Source organism: Pristiophorus japonicus, chromosome 3 (genome assembly GCF_044704955.1).
Source record: "Pristiophorus japonicus isolate sPriJap1 chromosome 3, sPriJap1.hap1, whole genome shotgun sequence".
NCBI classification, from domain to species: Eukaryota; Metazoa; Chordata; class Chondrichthyes; family Pristiophoridae; genus Pristiophorus; species Pristiophorus japonicus.
In genome coordinates this window covers 206376794-206392386 of record NC_091979.1, presented here as the reverse complement: position 1 = coordinate 206392386, position 15593 = coordinate 206376794, and the positions used below count along the sequence as shown (strand labels likewise).

The following is a 15593-nucleotide window of genomic DNA, read 5'->3' as shown; positions in this document are numbered from 1 at the left end:
AAGGGTCGACACCAAACTAAGAACCTATACCAAAGAAATCGTCCCAGTCCTTGGCAGTGCCATGCTCTCAGTCACACACAAAGGGACAGTGAACCGACTTCCCCTGTGGATTGTCCCCAGAGATCTCCCAGCACTGCTGAGGAGAAGCTGGCTGGCAAAACTAAACTGGAAATGGGATGATGTTCACGCCATGTCGTCAGAGGAACGGACCTCCTACTCAAGTCGATTTGAACATCTCTTTCAGCCAGGTGTGGTCACCTTCAAAGGGGCTAAAGTCAAAATCTACATCACACAGGATGCTAGACCGGTCCATCACAAGGCTAGAGCTGTGCCCTATGTGATGAGGGAAAAGATTGAACATGAACTGGACAGGCTTCTGCGGGAAGGCATTCTCTCACCCATGGAATTTAGCGACTGGGCAAGTCCCATCGTCCCCGTCATGAAGCCCGATGGATCTGTACGAATCTGTGGGGACTACAAATCTACCATAAACAGAGTTCACATCTGCGTATATGACACAAGAATTGACCGACGAGTCCAAGCTACTCACCACCATCAACACACATCGAGGCCTTTTCATGTACAATCGATGCCCATTCGGCATCAGGTCGGCGGCTGCTATATTCCAGCGCAACATGGAGTGTCTGCTCAAGTCCATCCCGGGGATGGTTGTATTTCAAGACGACATACTTATCACGGGCAGGGACACCGACTTCCATCTCCGCAATTTGGAGGAAGTACTAAAGCGGTTGGATCGGATAGGCCTAAGAGTTAAGAAATCCAAGTGCCTGTTTCTTGCGCCCAAGGTTGAATTTTTGGGTAGAAGGATTGCCGCTGATGGAATCTGCCCAACAGAGTCCAAAACCAAAGCAATTCGCCTGGCATTCAGGCCCCGGAATGCCTCAGAACTGCGCGCCTTTATCGGGCTGCTCAATTACTTTGGGAACTTTATGCAGAACTTAAGCACACTGCTGGAGCCTCTCCATGTGCTACTCAGAAAGGGGTGCGATTGGTTTTGGGGGGACGCCCAGGAACGTGCCTTCAACAAGGCACGCAACCTTCTGTGTTCCAACAGTGTTTTAGCTTTCTTTGATCCAGGTAAAAAGCTAGTTTTTACATGTGATGCGTCAGCGTACAGGGTCGGGTGCGTTTTACAACATGTCAATAGTACGGGTAACTTACAACCCATAGCTTATGCCTCCAGGTCACTTTCGCGGGCGGAGCGCAGGTACGGAATGGTGGAGAAGGAGGCGCTCGCGTGCGTGTACGGTGTCAAAAATATGCACCAATACCTTTTCGGGGCCAAGTTCGCGTAAGAAACCGACCACAAGCCCCTCACGTCCCTACTATCCGAGAGCAAGGCAATAAACGGCAATGCCTCGGCGCGCATTCAACGGTAGGCACTCATACTGGCCTCTTACGATTACACCATAAGGCACAGACCAGGCAAGGACAACTGTGCCGATGCGCTTAGCAGGCTACTCCTGGCGACCATGGAAGGGTCTGACAAACAGGATTGTGAGATAGTCATGGCAATCAATGCCTTTGAGTCCACAGGTTCGCCCATGACGACTCGTCAAATCAGAACCTGGACGACCAGCGACCCCACGTAATCCCTGGTAAAAAGATGTGTCTTGACCGGTGACTGGGCAGAGGCTCGCGATGCCTGCCCCGAGGAGATCAAACCTTTCCATAGACATATGCATGAACTATCACTACAAGCAGACTGCCTGATGTGGGGCAGCCGAGTAGTTATGCCTCTGCGAGGCAGAGAGGCATTTTTCCAGGAGCTCCACTGCGAGTACCCGGGGATCGTTCTTATGAAGGCCATAGCCAGATCCCACGTCTGGTGGCCTGGCATTGACGCGGACTTGGAGCTCTGCGTCTGACGGTGCACTATTTGTGCCCAACTCAGTAATGCCCCCAGGGAGGCTCCCCTGAGCCCCTGGCCCTGGCCCACTAAACCGTGGTCGCGGGTGCACGTAGACTACGCGAGCCCATTCATGGGCAAAATGTTCCTTGTAGTTGTAGATGCATTTTCAAAGTGGATCGAATGCACCATTTTAAACTCGAGCACCACCTCCACCACTGTGGAGAGCCTTGGAACCATGTTCGCAACGCACGTCATTCCTGACATATTGGTCAGTGATAATGGTCCGTGCTTCACCAGCGCAGAATTCCAAGATTTCATGAGTGACCACGGCATAAATCATGTTAGGACGGCACCATTCAAGCCGGCCTCCAACGGCGAGGCGGAGTGAGCAGTGCAGATCATTAAACAAGGCATGCTCAAAATCGAAGGTCCGACGCTGCAGGGCCGCCTGTCGCGACTGCTGCTGGCATACAGATCCCATCCTCGTCGCCACTGTAAAGTCCTGTCCCTGCAGTACAGACTCACACGATGCACATGTTGAAGTCAAGATCATTCAGGTCCTGCATCTTTATTACACAGCTCTCGAATGCAACACTTGCCTGAGACCTGTCCTTATATACCTGTCTGGGACAGGTATCCAGTGTCTCCTGCAAGTGCATCCCTGGTGGTAAGGTAAGCTTGTGATTACAGGTCATCTCTAGTTACAGTCATGTATAGTATGGTAAGATACAGTTATGTACAGTAGCGTGAGATACATGACAGTTCGCAGTTTGGCCAACATTTTTCTCTCTTGAGTTGGCGTATCTGGCCACTCCCGAAAAACATTCTGGTGAGTTAAGAAAACCAGCGCACATTCACAAATCTGTGCTGAAAGATGCCATTGTTTTTAAATCGAAGATTTTGGAAGGAGTCAAGAACACTGTCAAAATCAATAATAAAGTTCAACTTTTTTTAACCTGTCAACGTAGAAGTGTAAATTTGTTGAATTTCAGAAGTTTTCTCATTTTTGTACTCACTCACACGCCACCAGTGAACGTCTTGAAGCAGGACTGGAGGGTCATTGGTTTGGCTGGCAGAATCGGCCTCGTGCCCGGACACAGCGGCTCGGGGTTTGGCTACAAAACAAGCCGTAGAGGGGGAGGGGGAGGAAAGAGAAAGAGCGAAGTGCCGATCAGAAGGCTTGGAGCCCGGGGAGGGGGAGGGAGAGAGAGAAGTTACAAGACTCGAATTAGTAAAGGCTTTGGGGGGTGGGGGGAGAGAGAGGGGAGGAGAGAGAGAGAAGACTTGGAGCCCGGGGAGGGGGAGGGAGAGAGAGAAGTCACAAGACTCAAGGGGGGCGGGGGGGGGGGGGGGGGGGAAGAGAGAGATGATGTTACAACACCTTTGTCGTCTCATGTCGTCACCACTGTGCAGTAATCTTCTGCAACTTGGCTCCAGCGTTTCTTCATTTCTTTGGGTGGAACTTTTATGTGATGTCTGCTGGTGTTCAGCTCCTGCCATCTGTTTTCAATCACAGTAACTTCTTTCTTGGTCCTTGCACCACATTGCATCTTGTATTGCTACAACTGCAATTTTTCCAATGCTTTCACACAGCACTCCTTCTCACACACACAATAGGCTCCTTAAAAATGGCCGATTGCCAAATCTGAGCTGTATAAAGCATGCGCGTCCATTTGCTTTGAAGGGCCATGATGAATTTGCAGGACTTACCCTCTTGTGCAGTACTGATTGCTTTTTTCCATGCAGGACCCATCAAAGCAGCGACCCTCTCTTTCAAGGGTGTCAATGGGTGCAGTGTGCCACCTTCCTTTGCAAAGATGAAAATGCAACTTTTTAGAGCGGGTGTCTTTCTGCTGGGTGGGACACATACAGCAGGTCACATTTATAATTGCAATTCTATTGAATAACTGAAAATATTACTTACACTAACGACTTGACCAAGGTACTGCCATTTCTTTTTACACTGACCTCCAGATCTCATGTCATCACCACTGTGCAGTAATCTTCTGCAACTTGGTTCCAGCGTTTCTTAATTTTTTTGGGTGGAACTTTTATGTGATGTCTGCTGTTGCCCAGCTCCTGCCATCTGTTTTCAATCACAGTAACTTCTTTCTTGGTCCTTGCACCACGTTGCATCTTGTATTGCTGCAACTGCAATTTTTCCAATGCTCTCACACAGCACTCCTTCTCACACACACAATAGGCTCCTTAAAAATGGCCGATTGCCAAATCCGAGCTGTATAGAGCATGCGCGATCATTTGGAACGATGTCAAAAACATAACTTTTTTTTCCCGCGCATGCGCAGAAGCTGCGGCTTTGTTTTTTGGTGCAGACAGCAGGCTCCACCCCCTGAGGTGACTGGACACGCTGTGCGGTGCCAACTTCAAATTATACATCGGGGAAACTTTGGCAAAATATTTCTGGTGCATTTCTGGCCTAGAAAAACGGGTGTAACTCTGGCAATACTCCAGAAAACGGGCTTGGGGAAAATTGAGCTCAATATTTTGCAGGTTGAAGCTGTGCATCAGGTTCACATGTTATTCATGTTCAAACAGCAGTATAGATTTGTATTCTCAGCACTAGGCTCAGTGGCAGTGCTTGAGATCATAAAGTTAGTTGTAATTATTTTTTAAATATGTTGTTTTTGCTTAGAATTTCATTTCTATTGCCCCATAAATTTACTGTCACTACTTTTTGAATGACTTCTGCAACCTACTCTGGAACAACATGTCACGGGAAGTAGAGTGAAATTTCTTCTTTAAAAAAGATCAATTTAAATAACTTAATTTTATTCATAGGTGTCAGGTTTACAAGCCACGTTACGTACCATAGAGTGTGGACGGGATTTGCAAGTTGCTGTGACTTCAGGTACTAACTGAGTAGGATGACACTTATTAAACACTTTTGTGAAACAGGCTGGTAAGATATTATTGCACTCTCTTCATACCGACAATTAGATTTTTGCTTCAGGAGAAAATGTTTGTTGTGATCAGGTGTCTAATATTCAAGTCACTAGTTATAATTTCTTTATTTGACAGACAGGAAGCAATTACTGTAGAAATACATCTTGAAACTATTGATGTTTCATAGAATAGTTAATGAAGATTTTGATTACAATTCTCAGTAATAGAGAAAGGTGATTCTGGAATGTTGGTTGTAGATGAAAACAGTTTGAGTTGGAACAAATAATAGTGTAAGATTTGGCAGTTTAGGTCTGCAAAATATCTATTTATTTAACTCTTGAATTGCATTTTGTTTTGTTTATATATGTTAAATTATTTTTCCATGTACATACATGTGCACCAATTAGTAAGCCACAAATGATGCCAGACATCAGCAACTTAAATGTTAACAATCACTCTTCATTTTAAGCTGGCAGTATTTTTTTAGAAATAGCTTCAGATGTCAGAAGTCAGATGGGATACTAATGATAGAATCATGGAAGTTTACAGCACGGAAGGAATTAATTAATCCACACCTATCCAAGTGACTGTTAATTTTGTCCCTGATCACTGTTTCTAAAAGCTTCCCCACTACCAAAGTTAAACTGACTGGCCTGTAATTGCTGGGTTTATCTTTACACTCTTTTTTGAACAATGGTGTAACATTTGTAATTCTCCAGTCCTCTGACAACACCCCCGTATCTATGGAGGATTGGAATATTATGGCCAGTACCTCTGCAATTTCATTGGATGCATCCCATCCACTCCTGGTGATTTATCTACTTTAAGTACAGCCAGTCTTTCCAATACCTCTTTTTTATCAATTGTTATCCTATCATGTGTCACCACTACCTCCTCCTATGGCAGCATCCTCTTTCTTGGTGAAGATAGATGCAAAGTACTTGTTTCGTACCTCAGCTGTACCTTCTGCCTCCATGCATAGGTTCTGAAGTTCCCACATGGCACAGGATGCACACTCTGTGGGACTGAGCTGCCCTGCCATGCCTCTATTGAATAGACTAAGCACTAACTTAGAAGAAATAAACTGAAAACTTAAAAAAAACGCTCACCAGCTACTCACCAATCAGCTCCTTCCCTTGTGTTGGCGTCACTTTAGGTTTTTTACTCTGATGTCACTGTTTCAAATTCTACTTGTTTTGAGTTGCTCTCAGTTCCGGTCCCTCACAGGTCCGCTACAAAACAAAGAGACGGGTTATAGGTAGTTGCTCAGACTGGCGGAAGGAGGGAAGTGGTGTTCCACAGGGATCGGTGCTGGGTCCACTACTTCACTGTTACGTAATTGATTTGGACTCGGGAATCGGAAGTACAATTTCAAAATTTGCACCAAATTAGAGGCTGCTGTTCCTTCAGATATTATTCCATTTGTGGTTCCTGATCTCAAAAAAAGGCAAAGCCCCCTTAATTATCTGCAGTGTTTTGAAAAACAGCAGCAGCACTGTGGCAGATCCAAATAAGGAGTGACATTACCACTTCTAACCCATCTCACATATATAATTAGGGCCTGTGAAGGAAAAACTGGTAGGTTAACGGTGGAAGCAAGTGGGCAAATGGATTTGTCACTCTGCTGCTAACCTGCCAACCGGAGGAAAACCCAGCCCATAATCTTTATTAATTAAAAGGTAGATTCTAACTAAAATTATAGGCTGGATATTAACTCGGAGGCGGGAGGGATCGTGGGAATGCTGCTTCGAGGTCGGAAAAACTCAGAACAGGTTTCCTGAAGGTCCTGTCCAATTTATCGGCAAGACCTAATTAGCATTTTTTATCTCCATTTCCCGGCCGCAACCGGCCAGATTGATAAGGTGGCTGGCTATTGGGCACCAGGCCTTAGCTGAGGAGCACAGAGAGGGATAGAAAAGGCGGGATGGGTGAAAGATCAGAGGAAAGATCATGGTTTGAAGTAGAAGGAAGATCAGAGTCCAGAGAAAGGATCGGAGGTCAGAAGGAAGACTGGAGGCCAGGAGAAAGATCATAGACCAGAGGAAAGATTCGGGTCGTGGTCGGGGTGGAGGAGGGGTGTGGTGGAGGGCAGGGCGGGTGGAGGAATAGGAAGCCAGAAAGAAGATCGGAGGCTGAAGTAAAGATTGGAGTCCGGGGTTTTGGGGTGGGGTGTGTTTACAGACCTCGTGGAAGAGATCGAAAGTGTCAGGGGGGAGATCAGAAAAGTCGGGGAGAGCTTGGAGGGATGTCTGATTGTGGGGGTGTTGGTGAAGCAGGTAAATTGGACCCAGCAGGTAAGTGGAAAGGCAATTACCTCTTGGATCCAGCAGTCCTCGCCTCCCTTTACCTGCCGGGTTTCCCAAGTCCTCAAACTTGGCACGCAGCCTCATTAGACTATCTAAATTGCCAACCTGCTTGCCTGTCCCCCCCCCCAGTCCAACCTCCGTTAAAACCAGAAGTGGGCAGGTTGGGTTTCAGCTTTTTAACATTTTAACATCCCATCTGACCCAAACTCGCCCGTTTTGGGGAGTTAAAATTCTTCCCAATAAGTGGCATCTTCTTAAATAATGAATAAATGGCCTAGAAATCCCGGTCGAGGGCTTCCCGCGGGCGCTCGACAGAAAAAGATAAAAAAGATGCACACCTACCTTTTCCTGCTGCGCCCACCAGAGATCCCAGTCCTGAGGCCTCCTTTCCCTGCACATCGGAGCCCGTGTATGTTGGGACATTTGTAAGCTGGAGCTGGAGTCACATGACTCTGGGCAGCCATTCCAGGTGCTGTATTTTCTGATTCATAATAATGGGAACTCCGTAAATAGGAGTTCCCATTATTATGATTGAGGAACACACCATAAACACCAAAATACAAATAAAAAATACACCACATGTTTAAGATTAATTTAAATTAAAGTTATTAATGTGTTATTAAAAAAACATATTTTTCCAATTTTTAGTTTTTTTATTTGAAGTTTTTTAAATTATTGTTTAAAATAAATTTACTTTAGTAGGCAGGGTTCTTAACATTAAAATGTGTTTTTAAAATTTTATTTTACAATGTTTTTGTATGTTTTAAAACTCTTACGTCTGTAAAAGTAGGCTATGCGCCTGCTTTTACTAGGTGCAAGAATTTTCAGGACATCCACTGGACAAGAGATGGGTAAATACCGCAATCTTGCCCATGCAAATGTCCTGGCTATGGAGATATGGAGGATCTGTCAAGCCAGAGCTTGACAGATTGGAAAAGCCAATTTTCAGTGCATGCGCATTGTGCGCCGAAAACCGGCTTGCGATGCCTTCCCGGGTCCATACACACTCCGTACGGATCCGAGGAGGCCAATATTTTTTTTAAATTGCATGGTGTGAATTTTCTGTTAAAGCCAGATCCTGAATTTGCATAATGTCAAAAAGGGCATGTGCATGTCAGTAGTGTAAAATAAACCAACTGTGTAAAGAAAAACCATATCCGATATCTAAGAATACAATATTTTAAAAAGTGGGACATTTTAGTTTATGTCCATGTCCATTTGTATTTTAATGTTTTAACTGCACAATGAATAACTTTGATACCTTCAGTGCTTTTTAACGATTTTTGTGAACTTTGGTTTACATATGTCTTTTAATTTCCAGACATTGAATGATTAAATTGTCAGATTTATACTGCATCTGCCTCAGTGAGGACTCATATCACTTAACCATTCTGTTTCCCATTTCAAACAGGTGACAAGGGCCATAGGGAATGTAGAAAAGATGGTCCCACCCATAGAGCGCTTGCTGAAACTAGAGAGGAAAGACATCATTATGATCCACTTCAAAATTCAACAAAGCAGATGGTGAGTAGGCATCCAAAGATAAGCCGAACAAAGAAAAGTGCTCCTCTTCCACTTAGTTTGCTTATATTTAATGTTATGCTTTTCCTTTATGTTTTTGACTGTTTTAGCTGAACAGCCATCGGGTGTCCCTTGAAAGGCGGCCTCTTATAACCATCAATAAATAAAAAATAAAACTCAAGTCCTACCTCGGCACGGGAAATCAGTGGGCTGGCTGTCCTGTGCGGGAGGCCACTCGGTCGGGGATGGGAGCTGCGAGCATCGGGTCCTGCTCACAGCGCGCAGGACACGCTGGGAGGGCGAGGAGCATGCACACAGACTCCACTGCGCATGCGCGCAGCTATCAGCAGTGTTTTCTGCGCTGGGCTGCTGCTCCGCCCCCAACTGCACTATGTACGCCACGCTGGGACACCGGAGACTCGGCAGAGCGGGCAGGATGGGGCCACTTTTTTCGCCGCAATTTCCAACGCGCAAAGTCGCCGCATTTAGGGTAAGTGCACCGAAAAAAGGGGTTGGGGAAAATTGGGCCATTTGTCTCCAGGATGTAGGGTAGGAGTTTCAGTAACAGAGGAATGAGCTGTCGGAGGTAGGGCATTATAGAACTCAGCACGATAGCTATCAGGCTCTGAGGCTTTTTACTGCCATATACACAGCGAGGCACACTCAGGGCCCCACTGTCCCAGGTTGCGGGTTCCAGTGGTGTGGTGCAGCGAGGCACACCAAGGGCCCCACGTTCCGAGGTTGCGGATTCCAGTGGTGTGGTGCAAGGGAAGGAAGGGAATGAGAGCTCGACCATGCTCTCCTGAGATGCAGGCTCTAACAGATGTGATTCAGATGATATCATTGAGTGCGGAGAGCATTGACCTTACATGCTCACTCCTGGTCACCATCAGTGGGGTGAGTGATGAGGTAGTGGCACTGTCGGGAGAAGTAACAACACTCTCAAGAGAAATAGGAATGATATCCGGGACCATCAGTGAGGGAATAGTGGCCATGAGGGAGGGAATGTCAGAGGTAGTGCAAACCACGTCACTGGCCATGAGGGAGGGAATGTCAGAGGTAGTGCAAACCACGTCACTGGCCATTAAGGAGGGAATGTTGCAGGCCGCTGAGACACTGTCAAGGTGCATGAGGGATGGTATGTTGGAGTTAGCTGCTGCAATAAGGGAACACACCCAGACCCCATCCCAACCCTCTGAGAGAAGAAATTCCTCGTCATCTCAGTTTTAAATGGACGGCCCCTTATTCTAAGATTATGCCCCCTAGTTCTAGTCTCCCCTATCAGTGGAAACATCCTCTCTGCATCCACCTTGTCAAGTCCCCTCATAAGCTTATACATTTCAATAAGATCACCTCTCATTCTTCTGAATTCCAATGAGAAGAGGCTCATACTCAAACTTTCCTTGCAAGTCAATCCCCTCATCTCCAGAATCAACCTCATGAATCTTCTCTGAACAGCCTCTAATGCAAGTATATCCCTCCTTAAATACAGACATCAAAACTGTACACAGTACTCTAGGTGTGGCCTCACCAATACCCTGTACAGCTGTAGCAGGACTTCTCTGCTTTTATACTCTATCCCCCTTTGCAATAAATGCCAACATTCCATTTACCTTCCTGATTACTTGCTGTACCTGCATACTCACTTTTTGTGTTTCATGTACACGGACCCCCAGGTCCCTCTGTACTACAGCACTTTGCAACTTTTCTCCATTTAAATTATAATTTGCTTTTTTATTTTTTCTGCCAAAATGGATAACCTCACATTTTCCCACATTGGACTCCATCTGCCAAATTTTTGCCCACTCACTTAGCCTGTCTATATCCCTTTGCAGATTTTGTGTGGCCTCCTCACAATTTGCTTTCCCACCCATCTTTGCATCATCAGCAAACTTGGCGACATTACACTCGGTCCCTTCATCCAAGTCATTAATATAAATTGTAAATAGTTGAGGACCCAGCACCAATCCCTGCAGGACCCCACTAGTCACTGTTTGCCAACTGGAAAATGACCCATTTATCCCGATTCTCTGTTTTCTGTTAGTGAGCCAATCCTCTATCCATGCTAATATATTACCCCCAACCCTGTGAACTTTTATCTTGTGCAGTAACTTTCTATGTGGCACCTTATTGAATGCCTTCTGGAAATCCAAATACACCACATCCACTGGTGTTATCCCTTATCCACCTTGCTCGTTGCATCCTCAAAGAACTTGAATTTGTCAAACATGATTTCCCTTCATAAAACCATGTTGACTCTGCTCGACTGCGTTATGATTTTCCAAATGTCCCACTACTGCTTCCTTAATAATGGACTCCAGCATTTTCCCAACAACAGATATTAGGCTAACTGGTCTACAGTTTCCTGCTTTTTGTCTGCCTCCTTTTTTAAATAGGGGCATTACATTTGCGGTTTTCCTGTCCTCTGGGATCACCCCAGAATTTTGGTATATTAAAATCAATGCATCCACGATCTCTGCAGCCACTTCTTTTAAAACCCTAGGATGTAAGCCATCAGGTCCAGGGGACTTGTTGCCTTTAGTACCATTATTTTACCAAGTACTACTTCTTTAGTGAAAGTGATTGTATTAAGTTCTTCTCTCCCTTTCGCCTCTTGATTATCAACTATTGGGATGTTTTTAGTGTCTTCTACCATGAAGACTGATACAAAATATTTGTTCTACATCTCAGCCATTTCCCTGTTCTCCATTATTAATTCTCGAGTCTCATCCTCCAGGGGACCAACATTTACTTTAGCCACTCTTTTCCTTTTTATGTTCCTGTAGAAACTCTTAGAAATCTACAGCGCAAAAGGAGGCCACCTTAGCCCATCGTGTCCGTGCCGGCCAATAAAGACCCGCATGGCCCTCGGTCAGCAGCCCTGAAGGTTACATATAAACCTTTGAACAATGAACAATGTCGGAAAGGCAAAGAGCACCCAGCCCAACCAGACTGCCTCACACAACTGCGACACCAATTACATTGAAACATTCTACACTCCACCCCAACCGGAGCCATGTGATCTCCTGGGAGAGGCAAAAAACAGATAAAAACCCAGGCCAATTTAGGGAGAAAAAATCTGAGAAAATTCCTCTCCGACCCATCCAGGTGATCGAAACTAGTCCAGGATATCACCTTGGCTGTATTCGATTCCCTGCAATACTTACCATTATATCTGCTCCGTCCAACAAAAGGACATCCAGTCTATCCCAATTACCAGCTCTAGGTCCGTAACCCTGCAGGTTATTGCACTTTAAGTGCCCATCCAACCATCTCTTAAAAGTGGTGAGGGTTTCTACATCTACCACTCTTCCAAGCAGTGAGTTCCAGATCTCCACAACCCTCTGTGTAAAGAAGCCCCCCCCTCAAATCCCCTCTAAACCTTCCACCAATCATCTTAAAACAATGCCCCCTCGTAATAGACTCCTCCAGCAATGGAAATAGGCCCTTACTATCCACTGTGTGCAGGCCCCTCAATATTTTGTACACCTCAATGAGGTCTCCTCGCAACCTTCTCTGTTCCAATGAGAACAAACCCAGCCTATCCAAACTGTCCTCATAACTAAGATTCTTCATTCCAGGCAGGATCCTAGTAAATTTCCTCTGCACCCTCTCTAGTGCAATCACGTCCTTTCTATAATACAGCGACCAGAACTGAACGCAGTACTCCAAAACAAAAGTATTGTACAATTTAAGCATAACCTCCCTGCTCTTATATTCTATGCCTCGGCCAATAAAGGCAAGAATTCCATATGCCTTCTTAACCACCTTATGCACCTGGCCTGCTACTTTCACAGATCTGTGGACAAGCACTCCAAGATCCCTTTGTTCATCTACATTATTAAGTGGCCTACCACTTAATGTGTATACCCTTTCATATAATTTGGCTAGAAAAAGCAACAAACCTGAGGACTGGGAGAAATTTAGAATTCAACAGAGGAAGACTAAGGGTTTAATTAAGAGGGGGAAAATAGAGTACGAGAGGAAGCTTGCAGGGAACATAAAAGCTTCTATAAATATGTGAAGAGAAAAAGGTTCGTGAAGACAAACATAGGACCCTTGCAGTCGGATTCAGGTGAAGTTATAATGAGGAACAAAGAAATGGCACACCAATTGAACAAATACTTCGGTTCTGTCTTCACGAAGGAAGACACAAATAACCTTCCGATTGTACTAGAGGATAGTAGGTCTAGTGAGAAGGAGGAACTGAAGGATATCCTTATTAGGCGGGAAATTGTGTTAGGGAAATTGATGGGATTGAAGGCCGGTAAATCCCCGGGGCCTGATAGTCTGCATCCCAGAGTACTTAAGGAAATGGCCTTAAAAATAGTGGATGCATTGGTGATCATTTTCCAACAGTCTATCGACTCTGGATCAGTCCCTATGGACTGGAGGGTAGCTAATGTAACTCCACTTTTTAAAAAAGGAGGAAGAGAGAAAACAGGTAATTATAGACCGGTTAGTCTGACATCAGTAGTGGGGAAAATGTTGGAATCAATCATTAAGGATGAAATAGCAGCACATTTGGAAAGCAGTGACAGGATCGGACCAAGTCAACATGGATTTATGAAAGGGAAATCATGCTTGACGAATCTTCTGGAATTTTTTGAGGATGTAACTAGCAGAGTGGACAAGGGAGAACCAATGGATGTGGTGTATTTGGACTTTCAAAAGGCTTTTGACAAGGTCCCGCATAAGAGATTGGTGTGCAAAATCAAAGCGCATGGTATTGGGGGTAATGTACTGACGTGGATAGAGAACTGGTTGGCAGACAGGAAGCAGAGAGTCGGGATAAACGGGTCCTTTTCAGAATGGCAGACAGTGACTAGTGGAGCGCCGCAGGGCTCAGTTCCGGGACTCCAGCACTTTACAATATACATTAACGATTTAGATGAAGGAATTGAGTGTAATATCTCCAAGTTTGCAGATGACACTAAACTGGGTGGCGGTGTGAGCTGTGAGGGAGATACTAAGAGGGTGCAGGGTGACTTGGACAGGTTAGGTGAGTGGGCAAATGCATGGCAGATGCAGTATAATGTGGATAAATGTGAGGTTATCCATTTTGGGGGCAAAAACACGAAGGCAGAATATTATCTGGATGGCAGCAGATTAGGAAAAGTGGAGGTGCAACGAGACCTAGGTGTCATGGTTCATCAGTCACTGAAAGTGGGCATGCAGGTACAGCAAGCGGTGAAGAAGGCAAATGGCATGTTGGCCTTCATAGCTAGGGGATTTGAGTATAGGAGCAGGGAGGTCTTACTGCAGTTGTACAGGGCTTAGTGAGGCCCCACCTGGAATATTGTGTACAGTTTTGGTCTTCTAATCTGAGGAAGGACGTTCTTGCTATTGAGGGAGTGCAGCAAAGGTTCACCAGACTGATTTCAGGGATGACTGTCATGTGAGGAGAGATTGGATCAATTGGGCCTTTATTCACTGGAGTTTAGAAGGATGAGAGGGAATCTCATAGAAATGTATAAGATTCTGACGGGACTGGACAGGTTAGTTGCGGGAAGAATGTTCCCGATGTTGGGGAAGTCCAGAACCAGGGGACATGGTCTTAGGATAAGGGGTAAGCCTTTAGGACTGAGATGAGGAGAAACTTCTTCACTCAGAAAGTAGTTAAACTATGGAATTCCCTGCTGCAGAGACTTGTTGATGCCAGATCATTGGATATATTCAAGAGGGAGTTAGATATGGCCCTTACGGCTAAGGGGATCAAGGGGTATGGAGAGAAAGCAGGAAAGGGATACTGAGGGAATGATTAGCCATGATCTTATTGAATGGCGGTGCAGGCTCGAAGGGCCAAATGGCCTACTCCTGCAACTATGTTTCTATGTTTCCTTATTAGCCCTCCCAAAGTGCATTACCTCACACTTCTCTGATTTAAATTCCATTGCCACTGTTCTGCCCACCTGACCAGTGCAGCCCACGAACTTCCTCTTCATTATCAACCACACAGCCAATTTTAGTGTTGTCTGCAAACTTCTTAATTATACTCCCTATATTCAAATCTAAATCATTGATATATACCACAAAAAGCAAGGGACCCAGTACTGAACACTGCAGAACCCCACTGGAAATATCCTTCCAGTCACAAAAACATCCATCAACCATTACCCTTTGCTTCCTACCTCTAAGCCAATTTTGGATCCAACTTGCCGCTTTGCCCTGGATCCCTTAGGCTTTAACCTTCGTGACCAGTCTACCATGTGGGATCTTATCAAAAGCTTTGCTAAAGTCCATATACACTACATCGTACGCACTACCCTCATCGACCCTCTTGGTTACCTCCTGAAAAAATTCAATCAGGTTAGTCAAACACGATCTTCCCTTAACAAATCTGTGCTGACTGTCCCTAATTAATCCTTGCCTTTCCAAATGTAGATTTATCCTGTCTTGCAGGATTTTTTCCAATAATTTTCCCACCACTGAGGTTAGGCTGACAGGCCTGTAATTATTCGACCTATCCCTTTCTCCCTTCTTAAACAAGGGTACGACACTCGCAGTCCTCCAATCCTCTGGCACCATTCCGAAATCCAAAGAGGACTAGAAAATAATGGTCAAGGCCTCCGCTATTTCCTCTTTTATTTCGCTCAACAGCCTGAAGTGCATTTCAACCAGGCCTGGGGACTTATCTACTTTCAAAGCTGCTAAACCCCTTAATACTTCTTCTCTCATTATATTTATTTCATCCAGAATATCACACTCCTCCTTGATAGTAATATCTGCATTGCCCCTTTCCTTTGTGAAAACAGACGCAAAGTATTCGTTAAGAACCTTACCAATGTCTTCCGCCTCCACGCAAAGATTACCCTCATGGTCTCTAATAGGCCCTATCCTTTCTTTAGTTACCCTCTTACTCTGAATATATTTGTAGAACATCTTAGGGTTTTCCTTAATTTTACTAGCCAAGAATTTTTCGTGCTCTCTCTTAGCATTCCTAATATCCTTTTTAATTTTGCCTCTTGACTTTCTATATTCCTCTAAAC

At 45.1% G+C, this 15593-nt stretch overlaps 1 protein-coding gene across 1 annotated transcript in view; it reads left to right on the top strand.

The window, feature by feature from the left end:
• Window positions 1-15593, top strand: part of LOC139260081 (sperm-associated antigen 16 protein) — a 1616547-nt gene that overhangs the window by 162833 nt on the left and 1438121 nt on the right. Inside the window, exons 8-9 of the mRNA XM_070876216.1 lie at window positions 4673-4742; window positions 8495-8607. Of these exons, the coding sequence (XP_070732317.1) occupies window positions 4673-4742; window positions 8495-8607 (183 nt within the window). The remainder of the gene's footprint in view (window positions 1-4672; window positions 4743-8494; window positions 8608-15593) is intronic.